Genomic DNA, 16,561 nt, shown 5'->3' on the forward strand with positions numbered 1-16,561 from the left:
ATATATATATATATATATATATATATATATATATATATATATATATATATATATATATATATATATATATATATATCACTTAACAATTTTTTCATGTAACACTGTGTTTTATTAATAAAGACTCATCAGAATTGAATAATCAAGTTAATAAAACTTCTATTTATACCTAAAATTAAATTACAGCAAGTCGCAAATGTCTTGACTACTGTAAATTTTCACACATTTGTGGAATATGCTGACACTGTTATAAAAAGAATTCATTAGAATTGGTTAGTTCTGCTTTTTTTAAAAAATATTTTTTTAAAAGGAGGGATTTAATGTAGCTGTTATTTGAGCTCACTTAATTTTATAGTTTTTTAGGAGAAACTTATTTTTGTGTCTGCATTAAGAAATCAATTCCGATTTTTTTTAAATTAACATACTTGGTTTGCATATGTAATTATTTCAAATTTTTCTTGTAGGCATAGTATGCATTTTTTGGAAATAATGTTATATGTGCTGTTTTAAGGATGGACCAATTCAATATTTTTATCTTTTAATTCCCATATATATACTTTGACAGCATAATGTCTTTTCAATACTTTTTATATTTAAAGGATTGCTTATGATTGGCAAAACATTTTTTCTATTCACAATACATTTACATACCACATTTTTTGATAAACAACTTCCGCTCATTGGACAATTATTTTTTTTGTTTATAATTACAATTTTCTGTAGTTTTTTCATTTAGGATTTCTTATTTGTTTTACATAGCATTATTGTGACCTTTTATAATTCTTTCCATATTTTTTGTGCAACTGTAGCTAACTTTAATTGTATTTCGATTAAAAAATTTCTGTAATTTATTAGAGGGCGGGAAATGCTAATTGTCCAATTTTAAAAACACTTTTTCTATGTTAGAGGAAACATTTTTGCTATATGGGAGGTTGAACCAAATTATATTTCTAGTTCTATTTTACTTTTTTGTATTTATTTTTTTCAGGATCAAATTTTTGTTCAAAATTTTTAAAACCACTTTTCTTACGGGTATCTTCAAATATTCGTTTAGAGGAATTGAGTACATTTTCACTAGAGGAGTTTTGGTTTAGCCTATTATTAATTGAAATCGGTATTTGTTTTAGATTTTGGAATGGATGATTTGAGATAATATTAATATACAATAATTTGGTTTTTTGAAAGGCTTATATGAATTTTCAGAGAGGGTAAATGTGACATCAAGAAAGTTCACAATTTTTAAATTTATGTTTATTTCAATTTGAAAGCCAATATTTAAAAATTTTTTATAATATCTTTTCTAATTTTATCAAGACGTGAACCAGATTTTTTACACATTACTGTTAAACCATTGTCACAATAAAGGCCTAAATCATTTATATTGATTATTTTACTTAATAAATCTAAAATATATTGTCTGACAAATTCACAAATTTTTGCTCCGTCATAACTGCCCATTGTTACATCAAAACAGTCGTGTATGTTTTTCTTTTTCCAAGTTTCTTTATTAAAATAAAATAAGGTTTTTCTACAATGTTTTATTGTACGGATTGTTTCATCAGGAATAACTGTGTGGCTTCTTGCAAATTCAATTGTTTTATCTAAATAACCTGCAGTTATTGAGGGGTAAAAATCATGTCAAATTGAATAAATGTACAGTCATTTTTATTGTCGATTATGGAGAACCAATTTATAACATCAGTGGTATTTTTCCACTGTTGCAAATTTAATTTATTTCTAAGAATGTTGTTAATATTGTCCAACTGAAATATTGTAAAGCATTTTTAATGTTTTTAAACTTCAAACAAATTATAATCTATCATATTCTTGCAGTGAAAAAAGTAGAATGTCAAAAAGTAAAGTTAAATGAAAAACAACTTGCAATAAGTAAAACAATAAGAAAAAACAAACAAAAATAATAAGGAATAAGCATAATGTTGATTTTGTAATGTAAATGAACTTTTTTTGAATCAAGCAAATTATTTTGAGTAAAATGAATTATTAACTAACAAACAACTTTTTTTCAAACATTTTTTTGAATGTCTGAAAAATATTTCATGCTTGGCTTCGGCATTTACATTCGTAAGAATTTACTCATTTGTCGTGAAACTAGGTTTGAATCCACTGACAATTCTTTTATGTGCTTTCGTTTAGCACCACTTCACTCTATTGCCTTTCTCTTTGTTCTATATCGCTCTTCTTCATCTCAAGACTGCACACTTTTTGATGTTATTTCTGATCATATTGACCAAGCCCTCTCTCTTTATCCAACAGCTAATATAGTTGTTGTTGGTGACTTTAATGCTCACCACTCTGAATGGCTTGGCTCTAGTGTCAGTGATTCGGCAGGCATTAAAGCCCACAACTTTTGCCTTTCTCAATCCCTAACTCAAATAGTCAATTTTCCAACTCGCTTTCCACACAACCCGAACCATTTACCTTCTCTACTTGACTTATGTCTTGTTTCTGATCCTAGTCAGTTCTTAGTTTCTCCACATTCACCCTTAGGTGCTTCTGATCACAGTTTGATCTCTCTAAAACTAATATCTCATTCTTCTTCATAACCTGAATCCCCCTATTATCGAACCTCTTACAACTACAGTAAAGTTGACTGGGATTCTTTCCATGATTTTCTTTGTGATGGCCCTTGGGTAGAAATCTTTCGTCTTCCTGTCGACAAATGTGCTTCTTACATAACTTCGTGGATTCAGGCTGGCATGGAATCTTTTATTCCCTCTCGACGATTCCAGGTCAAGCCTCACTCTCCTCCATGGTTTTCTTAACACTGTGCTGCTGCGATTGCCAATCGAAACCGTTACTTCCATATTTATTAGCAAAACAATTCTCCAGGAAACGCCAAAACCTGCTATTCTCAGGTCATGAAATCTCGTATCTCATCTCAAAAATTTAGGCTCTCGTGACTTCTGGAGAATCTTTAATAATATCAATAATAGGGGCAAATCTATAATTCCACCTCTCTTGTATGGTTCAGACTTTGTCACCTCACCTAAAGACAAAGCCGAATTGTTTGCTAAAAACTTTTCATCAATATCATCTCTTGATTTTACTAGATGCTTTCTACCTGATATTGCCAACAAACAGGTTGATCCATTGCTTGACATTCATATCATTCCAGCATCTGTATCTAAAGTGATTTCCTGCCTAGACTCTTCTACAGCTTGTGGCCCGGACAACATACCTGTTATTGTCTTGCAGAAGTGTTCTCCGGAGCTGTCGTCTATACTCTAAAAACTATTCAACAAGTGCTTATCAGAGTCTTGCTTTCCATCCTGCTGGAAAGTGGCATCTGTTATCCCTATCTTCAAAATTATGGAGAGCGATCTGATTCGTCTAACTACCGTCCTATTAGTCTTCTTCCTATCATAAGCAAGGTTTTTGAATCTTTAATTAACAAACACTTAATTTCTCATCTTGAATCTAATAACTTACTTTCTGACCATCAATATGGATTTCGATCTTCTCATTCTACAGCTGATTTGTTAACAGTAATAACTGACAGGTTTTATCGTGCATTAGATGAAGGTGGAGAGGTTAAGGCCATCGCTCTCGACAATTCAAAAGCTTTTGATAAAGTTTGGCATGCTGGTCTTCTCCATAAGCTTTCTTCTTATGGTGTATCCGGCAACATCTTTAAGATCATCGAATCCTTCCTTTCCAATCGTAGCATAAAAGTTGTCCTTGATGGACAGCACTCTTCTTCTTATTCTGTAACTTCAGGGGTTCCTCAAGGTTCTATCCTTGGCCCTATACTCTTTTTAATCTACATTAACGATCTTCCAGATATTCTCTCATCTAAGGTGGCATTGTTTGCTGATGACACTACCATTTATTCTTGTCGTGATAAAAAGCCAACACTCTCTGATTGGTTGGAGGGGGCATTTGAGCTTAAAAAGGATCTCACTTCTGCTACAGCATGGGGCTCACAGTGGCTGGTGAACTTTAATTCAGATAAAACTCAATTTTTTTCAGCCAATCGTTATCCCAATAATTTAGATCTTCCTATATTTATGAACAGTGATGTACTCGATGAGTCACCTACTCTTCATCTTCTAGGATTAACTCTTACTTCCAATCTTTCTTGGAAACCATATATCAAATCAGTTGCAAAATTAGCATCTGCTAAGGTTGCATCTCTTTATTGAGCTCGTCACTTTTTTGCTTCAGATTCTATTCTCTATCTCTATAAATCTCAAATCCGGCCTTGTATGGAATATTGTTGCCATATCTGGGGCGGATCCTCTAATGATGCCCTTTCTCTTTTAGACAAGGTGCAAAAACGCGTTGTAAACATAGTTGGACCTGCTCTTGCAGCCAACCTTCAACCATTATCACATCGTCATTATGTTGCTTCTCTTTCTTTTTTCTACAAATACTATAATGGGCACTGCTCTAAGGAGCTAGCGTCTCTTGTGCCATCTACTATAATTCATTCTCGTGTTACTCGTCATTTAATTAAGTGTCATCCTTTTTCTGTGACTGTTCCTAAGTGCTCCAAAAACGCTTATTCGTCTAGTTTTTTTTCCTCGAACATCAGCTCTTTGGAATTCGCTTCCTTCATCTTGCTTTCCTGACTCATATAATTTGTAATCTTTTAAGTTGTCTGTCAATCGTTATCTTGCTCTACCATCTTCATCTTTTCTCTTTCAGTAACTTCCAACTTTAATTAGTGGCTGCTTGCAGCCTTGTTGGAAGCAAAGATGTTTAAAAAAAAAAAAAAATTTTATTTTGCTTACATGTCTAATCTCATTTCTTGAGGAAGCCAATCACCTACGAGGAAGTTTGTTTTAAAAATTTGGTTTATGGTCTTTTAGTGTTACGAAGCAGTTGATTCGATTCTGTTATCAAGGCTTTTTTTTTTAGCAATACTTTGCGCTTCTAAGTTAGTTGCATTTTCCATATTTTTAGGGGCTTTCTTATAAGAACTAGTAATATTGTCGCGTAAAATTTTTTCATAGTTTTCTGTTGAGAGTTGGTAAATGTTATTTGTTTTATCAGCAAAAACCAAATTATTAGGGTTTGATTTAATTTTTTTAACATCTAACTTTAATTCTGTTTGAAATTTGTTTTTTATAGAGTGAAACTTTATTGTTTTAATCAAATGCAATATTGAAATATATATAAAAATCATTTTACTGAGAAGGTGCCTATGATTTGTATTCTAGAGGTGTTTTTCATTTACTCAAATTGAAAATTTCTACAAAAAAAAATTTATTTTTGTAGAAATTGTTTTAAGGTTGAGAGTGTAAAAATGCATTTTAATAAAATAATAATATAAATATTTACAAAAAATATTTATAATAATAATTTATATATTTATTATAACAATTTTTATTATCTTTTATAAAAATAATTATTTATAACAATAATAATAATGACAATAATAATAAATATTTTTATGTTTTTAAAGTTTTTGTTTTTAAAATTTTAAATTTTTTATATGTTTTTAAAGAATTAAAACACCAAAAGCATTAATGTAAATTTAATTTAGGCTGCATAACTGCACGATTACTATAATATTTATTTTGTTTATTTAAATTCCATATTTTGCTCTACTTGCTTTATTCTATATAATAATATCTAAATAAATATAAATTATAACTCACAGAGGAAAATACTCTTTTACTTAAGAATAAAAACTCTTTTTCAAATTTGTTACATCAGGTAGATTTTCTATACACTATACCTAAGTATTTCACACTTGATACATCAGGTAGATTTTCTTTAATATATCTTGTTATATCTTTTTGAATCTTGTAAATAAACCCTGTGTCATGATCAACATCTTCAGATAAGTAACAAAAAGATTTATGTTTGAGAACTTTTTTATCTATAAAATAAAGGACAGTTGTAAAGAGTGAACATTGACTTTTGCTCCCGCAGTAACTTTGAACTTCATCCTAAACAACATATTAATAATTTTCAGCAAAATTTTCTAAAATCAAGCATTTGTTTTGGTTCAGATTTTCTTTACAGTTTTTCAAGTATCAATTTTGCGTTTTTGCAATATATGAGTGCGTGGTAAGGTTGTCAATGCTGTTACATAACAAATCATTAAGTTTGTCTAGTAGCAATACTATATGCTAATGAAACCATTTTTGCTCTGTTAATAGTGTCCTCGAACTTTTGTTTTACTGTATGCATTTTGCTGTGTTTTGAAAGACTTTTGAGTTTAACTGGTTTACCTGGAGTTACATATATGTTATTCTATTGTAAAAGTTTTGATAGTTCTAGAGAAACCTTTACCTTACCTAGAAAACAAATTAAAGAAGTTTTTAAAGTAACTAAAAATTTAATAGTTTTTATAAATTTTAATAAAGTATTTTTCTTTTAAGTACCATATTATTATTTTAATAAATGTTAGATTACCTATAGCACTTTTTTTACTTTCCTTATGTGTTCCAAAAGGATTGCAAAACTAGGTAATTTTTTTCTCAAAATATTTTCCATAGAATTGCTCATGATAACAACAAATAATTCTTATTGAATTATGTTTTCCTTGTAAATTTGCTAGCCACATTTCTTCTTGCTATTCACAAGAAAAACCTTTGAGTTGAACAAAACTTTGTTTTCTAGAAAATCCTGTTTTGTGCCAATGAATGTTGAGATTTGAAACAATAAAAATGAATTGAAATGTAACAAAACTATTTACTATGAGTTTCTCAAACATTAACTCAATAAATTTTTTTTTAGTTGTATTTTTATTATTATTTTTTTCATTTCTAAATTTTATTTTAATTTTTTATTATTAATTCATTTTATGCAAAAAAACAACAACAAACAAACTAGTCACTAAATAACACTTGATGTTTTTATTCAAAAAAATGCTTTAAAAAACATTTCAATTGCTTTCGTTACAAAGTTTAAATTTTTCTGAAAAGACAACCCTTTTTAAATGCAAATTTTGATCAAATATTAGAGAGACAATTCATAAGTCTAATTTTTTTCAGTAGACCTAAGATAAAATAACAATATCAAATTAAACTTTTTACTGGGAGTTTTGGCTGACAGTCTTCATTTTACTTCCAAAAATCATCAGTTTACAAGTCAATAATTTTAAACAAAATTGGATAAACAAGATATTTCCTGAGGCTATCAAGTCTTAAGGGTGCTATTTTTGAATTCCTTAAGTAAAAATCTATTAGGGTACCAATTTTTAAAAAATTTCACCTAGCCATTATTAAGATATTATATGTCTAAGTTGCTTTGTAGTTGCTTCAGATAATCACTAAAATGCATATTTCAACTGATGATATCTCTAGAACCCTATTTTATATAATAATTATACAAAAAAAAATTTATTTAAAAAAATTTTAAAAATTTTTATTAAAAATTTATATGTATTTTTAATAAAAATTTTTGCAGTTATTTAATGTGGACTACAAATGAGCTAAAATTAGCCAATCCTGAGATATAAGGGTGTCATGGTCTGGATTATTTCATGTGAAATGGGACTAATGCTATATTTCCAAAATCCAATATGCACCATAACATTGTAAATTAAATAGCAATTCTAGCTAGCTTATGATATCATATAAATGTAAATCATTAGGAACTTGTTACAGTAATCATTAAGGGTACAATAAAATAAAAAAATTGTTTTACTGTTGTTTTTTTTATTTATATTTGATTTAATTGAAAACAGAAATTATATTTTATTATTTTGTTAGGTAAGCAGTCATAGTTATAGTTACACAATTAATTAACTGTGTTTTCTTTAAATTTTTGTATATTTTAGGCAGGGTTATAAAAATAACAAACAAAATTTTTTAGTTCATTCCTATCTTTTTTCTTATTTTCACCAAAATCTTATAAAAGATATGCAGATGACATTATTTCACCTTTGAAATAGAAAATGAAAAGAAAGAATTGAATTTTTTAGATATAATAATAATTAAAACTAGTAATTTATACTAAAATTTTAAAATCCATTGAAAATCCCCCATTACATATATAGAGATATAAGTAAACTTAAACATTAATCCTGCACTAATTTTTATATCGAGAGCCAAAAAAGGAAGTTCAAAAACCTCAATGATGAAATACAGTTTATAACAAACATGTCAAAAATGGACATAAAAGTTCAAAGTTAGAGCTAATAGTAAAATATTATTTTAATAACAAAAGCTATGTTGGTACAGCTGCAAATATTATTTTAATAACAAAAGCTATGTGGTACAGCTGCAAATAAAAACAGAAAATAGTTACACAACAATAAAAAAACCTATGCGTTCCGAATCTAGGATCAAAATTAAGAAATAAACTCATAAAATATATGTTTGTTATTTTTGATTTTTTCTTTGTTACATAAGATTTTTGTATAAAAAGCACTCTTCAGGCTTTCACGTGAGAGGCGTGTGGTTTAGTAAATGACTGGGGTTGATATTTGACCGGGGCTGGGGTCGGGTTTGATAAAATATATCGGGACTGGGGCTGCATAAACATTTATACATCCTAAAGTATAATTTTTTAATTTAAAATTCATGTTATATTTGTATATATATGCATAGATAAGCATTATTATGATCAACATGATCGTCATAATCATCATCATCATCATCATCATCATCATCATCATCATCATCATCATCATCATCATCATCATCATCATCATCATCATCATCATCATCATCATCATCATTATCTTTTCTTTTGGCAAATACTACACCATATAAATACTAAAGTTTATATAAATATGAAAGGATATTGTATGCCAGCATCTAGATAAATAGCAATTATATATGTTTATATCCATAATATGTATGCATAAAGCGCATCTCAGAAGCTTTTATTCCTTCTGGACTAAAAGTTTGGAAGTTTTTATTCCTACTCTTTAAGTCAAAGCTCATTCTACTCCATATTTCTTTCACCATCTTGAGCAGTTGTTTTTTATTAATCATTTATTTCATCTTTTTTACGAGAACATAAGAACAAATGTCATTTTATTATTCCAAGAAGCCAATGTAAAAAGGTCCCGTCTGATGTTAAGCTCTGTTATTCTCAGTTTATTAAATTTTGTATCTTATACCAGATGTTAGGTTCTAGAGACTTTTAATTAGTCTTCAACAATGTCATTAACTAAAGTAAGTCTAACATTTAATCTTGTTAATTATATAATATTTAATAATATTTATTTTTTTAAAAGTGCTAAATAAGTGGCTCCAATTTTTCAAAATTCTAAAAAACGCTTTGACCTCTCTAAATATCCTATGATTAGTCTTCACTCTGTTATTAGTTTCTTTATATAAAGGTTTTAAGATTATTAAATTATTTATTACTAACTGCAGTAATAAAGTTATTCTTGAAGGCCTACACTCTTCTTTATTTCAAGTGATTTTAAGGTATCTTGTGGTACCCTTAAATCTTTGGTCCCTTATTGTTTCTTATCTACAATATCAATCTTCATGTTAATTTTGTATCTAAAGTGGCTCTATTTGTTGGCGACTCAACTTTATACTCTTGTCTTAACAAAAAATCTTCACTTTTTGATTGCTTAGAACAAACAGCTGATTTTTAATCTGATTTCTCTTCTGTAACAGCTTAAGGCTTGCTGTGGCTTATGGATTTAAATTTTGGGCTTGAAATCTGCAATTTTTGTTAGGCAACAAAGCTCATTTATTTACTGCAAAAAAGTATTGCAATAATGTTGGTATTCCTATATTGTTGAATAGCATCCCTCTTACTCTCAGACAAAGTCTAAAAGCACATTGTAAATGTCATGCGTCCATGGTGTAGTGTTAGAGCGCTTGCATCACAAGCAAGAGACCAAATTCGATCTCCACCATGTCCCTGATAGCACGCTCAACTTGTTTCTCTATGCAGCAGGCTTGGTTGTCAAGGTTTGTGTTTCAGAGTTATATAGTTGAGAGAGGGTTATAACCGCAATTAAGTAACCTCCTCGTCTTTAGTGGCATTTTTAGCCTTGGGGAGGTGAATCAACTTAAAAAAAACAAAATAGTAATAAATTAGACCTGCTCTATCTGCCAAGCCTGAGCCACTCTCCCATTGTTGTAAGGTTGCATTTCTTTCTTTTTTCTACAAATACAATCATGTTCAATCCTCAAATAAGCTATCAGCCCAGCTAAATCTTATAGTTTAGCCAGGGCTGGGTTTGAAAAAAGTCTCATTTTTTGGCAACTTACTAATGTGGTTGCACGCAATATATGACCACGCATATAATACTTTTGATAATTTTTGACAATTTGGCCATGGCTCTTTTTACAAGTTTTGAAAATGCGCTAAAAAAACAAAGCAAGCTTAAAATAAAATAAACAAACGTTAAACTGAAGAGAATAAAATCTAAAAAAAAGCTATAAAAATTAAACTAAAAGAAAAAATCTTAAAGAATGACAAAATAAATAAAAAAAAGCAGAAAAAATTAAGACTTTAATTATATAATGTAAACTTAATTATAAGCAAAAGTTAAAAAAAATATTATCACAGCTCTATCAAGTTTTATCAATCCCTCCCATGAATAAATACAACGGCAGATACATGGTGAGGGGCTGGGCCATGAACGCATCTGCCCTGCCCCTCCCCTCCCTAAATTTTTTTTTTTAAATCAATATATTTAACACAGCATGGTGTTTAAAAAAGTGCCATGCAATTTTATTAAATTTTATGGCACTTGTAAACATCTAAATTTACTTACATTTTTAAACACCATGCTGTGTTAAATATATCAATTTCTAACAAAATAAATTAAAAAATTGGGTGGGGTGGGGGTGGGTGGGGGGCGGGCAGACGGCGGGCAGACGCTCTCATGGCCCTACCCCTCACCATGTATCCGCCCTTGTATTAGGCAATTTAATCATAGGAGAGAATAATAAAGATTGATATTGCTGTGATAATTTTCGCTTACAAGTAAGTTTACATTAATGAATAAATGTTTTAATTTTTTCTTTATATTTATTTTGTCATTCTTAAACAAAATTTTTTTTTTTTCAATTTTTATCTCTTTTCAGTAAAGGATTGCTTATTTTAATTTAAGTTAACTTTGTTTTTTAGCGCATTTTTAAAAAGTGCTAATTATCAAAACTTGCAAAAAGCCGTGGTCAAGTTGTCAAAACAAAGTATTCTTTGTGTGGCCATATATGGTGTGCGATTGTACGCCTCATTTGTGAAGGCCTGCGACCGCAGGCCTCTTACGCAAAAGCCTGCACTTTTAAAAAAAATTTTTTTTTAAATAAATTTTTTTTGTATAATTATTGTATAATTTTTTTTGTTTATAAAAGGTTTCTGGATAAAAGAGCACACCTATCGTGAGCAACCAGAAGTTCATTTTAAACATGAGTTTGTACTTTTTCTTCAAACAACTGGAAAACTAATAGGTTATAGTACAATTGAAAACCTAAACACGGTTTTACTGGGTGAAAACATAAGATTTCCTATAGTTCGTGTATGTTTTGTAACCACCTTTTTTTTTAATCCCTTTTTTAAATGTTTATCTTTGTTTTTATAAGTTCTAAAGTTATGAATATATAATAAATTATAAAATTCTGTAAAGTTTTGTATCTCTAGTCTTACGAAGTTGATCAAAATTTGGATGGAAAAAATGATTTCATGAAATTTGAAGTTCAAACTCCTGTATTGGATAATGAATTAATCCAAAGTATTCAATTGCTTCTGTTTTTTGATTATAGGCTTTATGTATGTTTTCATTCATGTTTAAGTTGTATAAATTTATTTTAAATGAGTGTTTATAATAAATATTATTGTTATATAAATATTTTTATAGAACTTAAAAATCATTAATTTTATTTTTTTGTTTTAATAATTATTTTTAATTTTTTTACTGTTCTTAGTTACTATTTATCATTATTATTTATCACATTTTAATTTTAACTTTTTAAGTTCAAAAGTTTTTAATTCTAATTAATTATTTTTCAATATTTTTTCGCCTGTGTATATATATATATGTATATATGTACAAGCCTTCCCAGAAAGAGCGTGTGGTCGCATACCTTGTTCGTCCATGTATAAAATAATTTTTTTAGACGCACTGACCGCGGCAGTACATATTTTTTAACTTTTAAAATATTTCAATAATTCGCCGCAAAAAGCTAAACTTATCTACTGAGGAAAAAAACCCAATACTATACACGGTGATTCAATACTTATTAAAACATGGACTTTTATTATGCGCATGCGTTAGCTTCAAATACATAAATATCATTATTTTGATTAGCCGTGTTAAGCATTATATATCGTTTACCAGTTTGCTTGTTTGCTTGTGTTTTTTGTTGTTGGTAAACTATTTCTTGCGAAATGAAGCAAAACAGATGATAAATGAACTTGGTTAAGTATAAGGTTTAATAGGTTTTGAAGTAGTAAGTTTACTTTACTGTAATCAACAAAGCTTTGTTATTAGCAAATTTAACACATATTAATTTATATTTTAAAGGAACTAAAATTTTTGTAAGATTTTGATAAGTTGTTAATAATACTTCTCCTTTTTCTTTTTAAAAATAGTAATCTCTATTACCTGTCATTTGTTCATAAAAAATATAACAATTTTAAATAGGGTAGTTTTCACAAAAATAGATCTGCGAATAATGGCAAGTAATCATCAACAAAAGTTATCAAAAGCATATAGAATATGTGGAAATCTTTTTAGAAAAGACAGTTTAAAAAGTGACAGTAAAATTGATCAAATATATAAATATATGGAATAAATATATCAAAGATTCTCCGTGAATTTTTTTAGAGAAAATGTGTATGAAGTGTTTTACTACTCTTAGAAACATCAAAAATAGAGGTAACAACGTTTTCGAAACTCCAAATAATTGGGCAAAAATGTCTAACAATTGAATGTAAATCTACTTGAAATTTTTTATTATGTTCAAAGATGAATGTCATTTAATAGATATAAAACTTGCTCGAGAATTTGCATTAAAAAGTAAAACTATTGGTATAGCAGAATTTGACAAATGCATTTTCAAGTATGTCCAATTATGTTTTTTGAATAGCATTATTACAGATTATCTTGAAAAAATTGCTCTTCTGCAAGATACAGTTGGAATACAAGTTTTGTGTGAGCCAGAAAGTGCAGAAAATATTTTGAAAGTATATAAACCAAGAATACTTTATTATGAATTGAGAGAAAAAAAGAAAGTATTGTAATGACATAAAAATATTATTCATTAAATTTACTCGTAATTAAAATTAATACATAAAACTTGTTTTTAAATTTTGTACAAATTAGGATGATAAAGTTTAATAAAGAGGATGAAATTTTTGTAATTAAAATTGATACCTAAAACTTGATTTGAAATTTTGTACAAAATAGGTTGATAAAGTTTAATAAAGAGGACAAAGTTCTTGTTTTTTTAAGTTATGAATAATTTTATATGTATATGTATATATATGTGTGTATATATATATACAACAAAGTGTTTAATCAAATTATTATATATAATATTATATTTGATTTATGAATTTATTCGACTTATTTTGATATTTTTAAATTTATTTATCGCATCAATCATTGCTTGAATTATGCAATTTGATTCCTAAGTTAGTTATAGACCTTGAATTTATAGATACTGGTGTTTACTTACTATCTATCGAAGTGAGCCAGAAATTTAAAAAGTTTTTTTCATATTATTGTAAATGTCATAATATTATAAATAGTTCATACTGTTTCTAAGATAATGATATTCAGGAACTTCGTATATATTTAACTAACTTTTTTGATTTTACTCATTCAGTATCCTCTGTTCATCAGTAAACAACTTATTTTTACAATTTGATAGTAATAAATTGATAGAAATTTTTTTCGAAGTATTTTTGTAAAAGAATTTTGAAATTAGATTTATTTTAAATTTTTAAAAATATAAATGATAAATGAAATCTTAGTTTCTTTTCTAACTTTCATATTGAGACCTTTTTGATTTTAACCCTTAAGCAATTTAAGTTTAAAAGTAAATATGAGGGGACTTTTTAATATTGAATTAAAATGTCTTTATAACTTAAAAGCTAAATATATATTTTTATAACTTATCAGATGAATGGCCTTTTAACTTATCAGTATGGCCTTTTAATTCAAAATTTAATTTTATTGATGCAGATGATCATTTCTAAAATTTCAATTTTTTTGTTTTGTTTGGTATTTTAAATTATAAGCTGTTACTAACTAAGCTTAAAATGTTAGTAAAGCTAAATGTTGAAAAAAAAAAAGTTGTATTTTATTATAAAATACTTCCGTTCTGGTCAACCTATATATTATTAAATTGGTAACTACAAAATTAAACAAAAAATATTATGAATTGCATGAATCACACAAAAAGTATCCTGAAGCTATTTGGCAACATTTTTGATGAGCTGGCTTATTTATTAGCAGTATACCTATGTAAAGCAAACTTAAAAAAGTCATATTTATCAGCAGTTTTTCTAGTTCTAAGTTCTTTTTTTTACTCACAACTAAAACTGCGTTTCATCCCATTTTGGATGATTGATCTTTCTTATATAATTTCTTACCATCTTTGTTTACATTTAACACTATTAATAATCAGACTAAGTTATAAAAATAAGAATTTCTTTGGATTTATTACTAATATTGCTTTTCTAAACATAGAAAATAATACTTTAGATAAATAATAAAATCATCAAACTGTAAACAGCATCGCAAAATGGTAGTAATATAGTCAATTATATAAATAACTTGTTGTCCTGAAAAGTCATTTTACTGAAATTAATACTATTCAAAAAGTTTAATTCCAGATATTTTTTTAAAACCAGAATCAAAAAGAGGATTGATAATACTCTCTGAATAATATAAACTTTTTATAAATAAAGAAAACTAGCAATAGTCCAAGATAAATCTTTTGTCGTTGTATTGCTTAAGAAAATATGCAAATTTTATTTTTTGCAAACTTATTGATGCGTTTTAGTCCTTTTAATATATTTTGGTATTTCTAAAATTAATTTTTTCACAATAATAAAGCACAGTAATTTAAAACATTTTATCATTAAAAATTTTTGAAAAAATTAATTTTTAGCTGAGATTCAAGACTTTAGGCATAATTGCCCTGCTCTACCCTATCTAGATTTAAAAAAATGACAGATAAAAATGAATAACTTATAGTTTTTCCTTACAATATCTAGAGTAAGAATATATTTTGCTTTTTATCCAAAAAAATTTTATTTGCAAAATGTTCTTTAAATAATTGAGGTGATGCTGTACTTTATTTTACCTAAAAACCTAATTATTTCAATCAAAAAATTTTCTTTCTTTACAACTTAAATTTTTTTTTTTTAAATTTAATGAAGAGCTTATCACTTATATAATTTAGAAACTTTTTTTGATTGCGAAGACTAATTACATATTTAAAAAAGAAATCAACCACAAAAGTTTTTAGTTTTAACGGAAAACTGCATCGCCATTTTTATAAAAAGCTAATTTAATGCGCATACTTACAATAAAATCCTATGCTTGAATCACCGTGTATAAAAATGAAACAAAATTGTAACAAAGTATCAAGTTTTAATTAAATAAACTAGAAAAATTTAATAATTAAAAAAAGAGAGTTTTTATACAACTTTTGTATTCATTTTTTTAAGGTGATTATTATATTTAGCTACAGAATTTGATACAAGTCGAAGAAAAAAACATATTATATTTTATAACAACAATTTTACAATTTTATAACAAGTGAAAGTTTTGAAATCCAATTTATTCACGATACTTACAAAACTAACTTGCTATGTACTCAAGAACTACGAGAAACTTAGTTAATTTTTTTCTTACGTTTATTTGTTTTCACATCTTTTAGTTTTTAAAAATGTTTTAACTGTGTTTGACTTTTTTTCTCAATACTTACATAATAGGAAAATCAGAAAATAAATTTCTATTTATTTGTAAAATATATTATTTGGTTAATGAATTTTGTAATTATGGAAGAAATTAAGTAAAAGAATCTCATGGTTTCTTTTTTAAATGTATTTATGTATAAATATATTTGTTTTTGTCTGAAATTGTTTCCTTTATTTTGCCTAATTTTCAATCTTAAGACAAATTACTAGAGATAGTGAACATAATGATTGCTCTGTTTGAAAAAATGTATTTACAAACTTAAAAAAATGTTTTAAATAGCCTCCTAAAAGTTTCGCTAAAATAGTTTAGTAATATAACAATGCAGATTTTGAAGTATCGATAAGAAAAGTTCCTCAAGAAATAAACTTGGTTTTATTTTGCACAATTTGGAGTATCCAACAAAAGTGCAGACAATTTCAATAGGGGTAGTAAAAACAACCAAATATCTTATGTTTGAACATAAGATATTATGAACATTAGTATTAATTATTTTTTATTATTTTACATGAAAAACGTGTTAAAAAATAAAAACAAAATATTTTACAAATAAATAGCAATTAGTTTTCATGCTTTCTTGTGCATTGATAAAAACAATCAAGTTTAGCACAAACATTTGAAAAACAAATTTTTAAAATTGTCCTTATTTATAGCATAAATAATAATGTATTTACTTAATATACTGACTGACAAAATTCGCAAAAAAATTGTATATCAAAAAATGTTTTTGTTTTT

At 27.1% G+C, this 16,561-nt stretch overlaps 1 protein-coding gene across 1 annotated transcript in view; it reads left to right on the forward strand.

Moving 5' to 3' along the window:
* Nucleotides 1-16,561, forward strand: part of LOC101240060 (transmembrane protein 231) — a 38,280-nt gene that overhangs the window by 1,976 nt on the left and 19,743 nt on the right. Inside the window, exons 2-3 of the mRNA XM_065820015.1 lie at nt 11,250-11,413; nt 11,536-11,664. Of these exons, the coding sequence (XP_065676087.1) occupies nt 11,250-11,413; nt 11,536-11,664 (293 nt within the window). The remainder of the gene's footprint in view (nt 1-11,249; nt 11,414-11,535; nt 11,665-16,561) is intronic.

This window comes from Hydra vulgaris, chromosome 15 (genome assembly GCF_038396675.1).
Source record: "Hydra vulgaris chromosome 15, alternate assembly HydraT2T_AEP".
In the NCBI taxonomy this organism is placed as follows: domain Eukaryota; kingdom Metazoa; phylum Cnidaria; class Hydrozoa; order Anthoathecata; family Hydridae; genus Hydra; species Hydra vulgaris.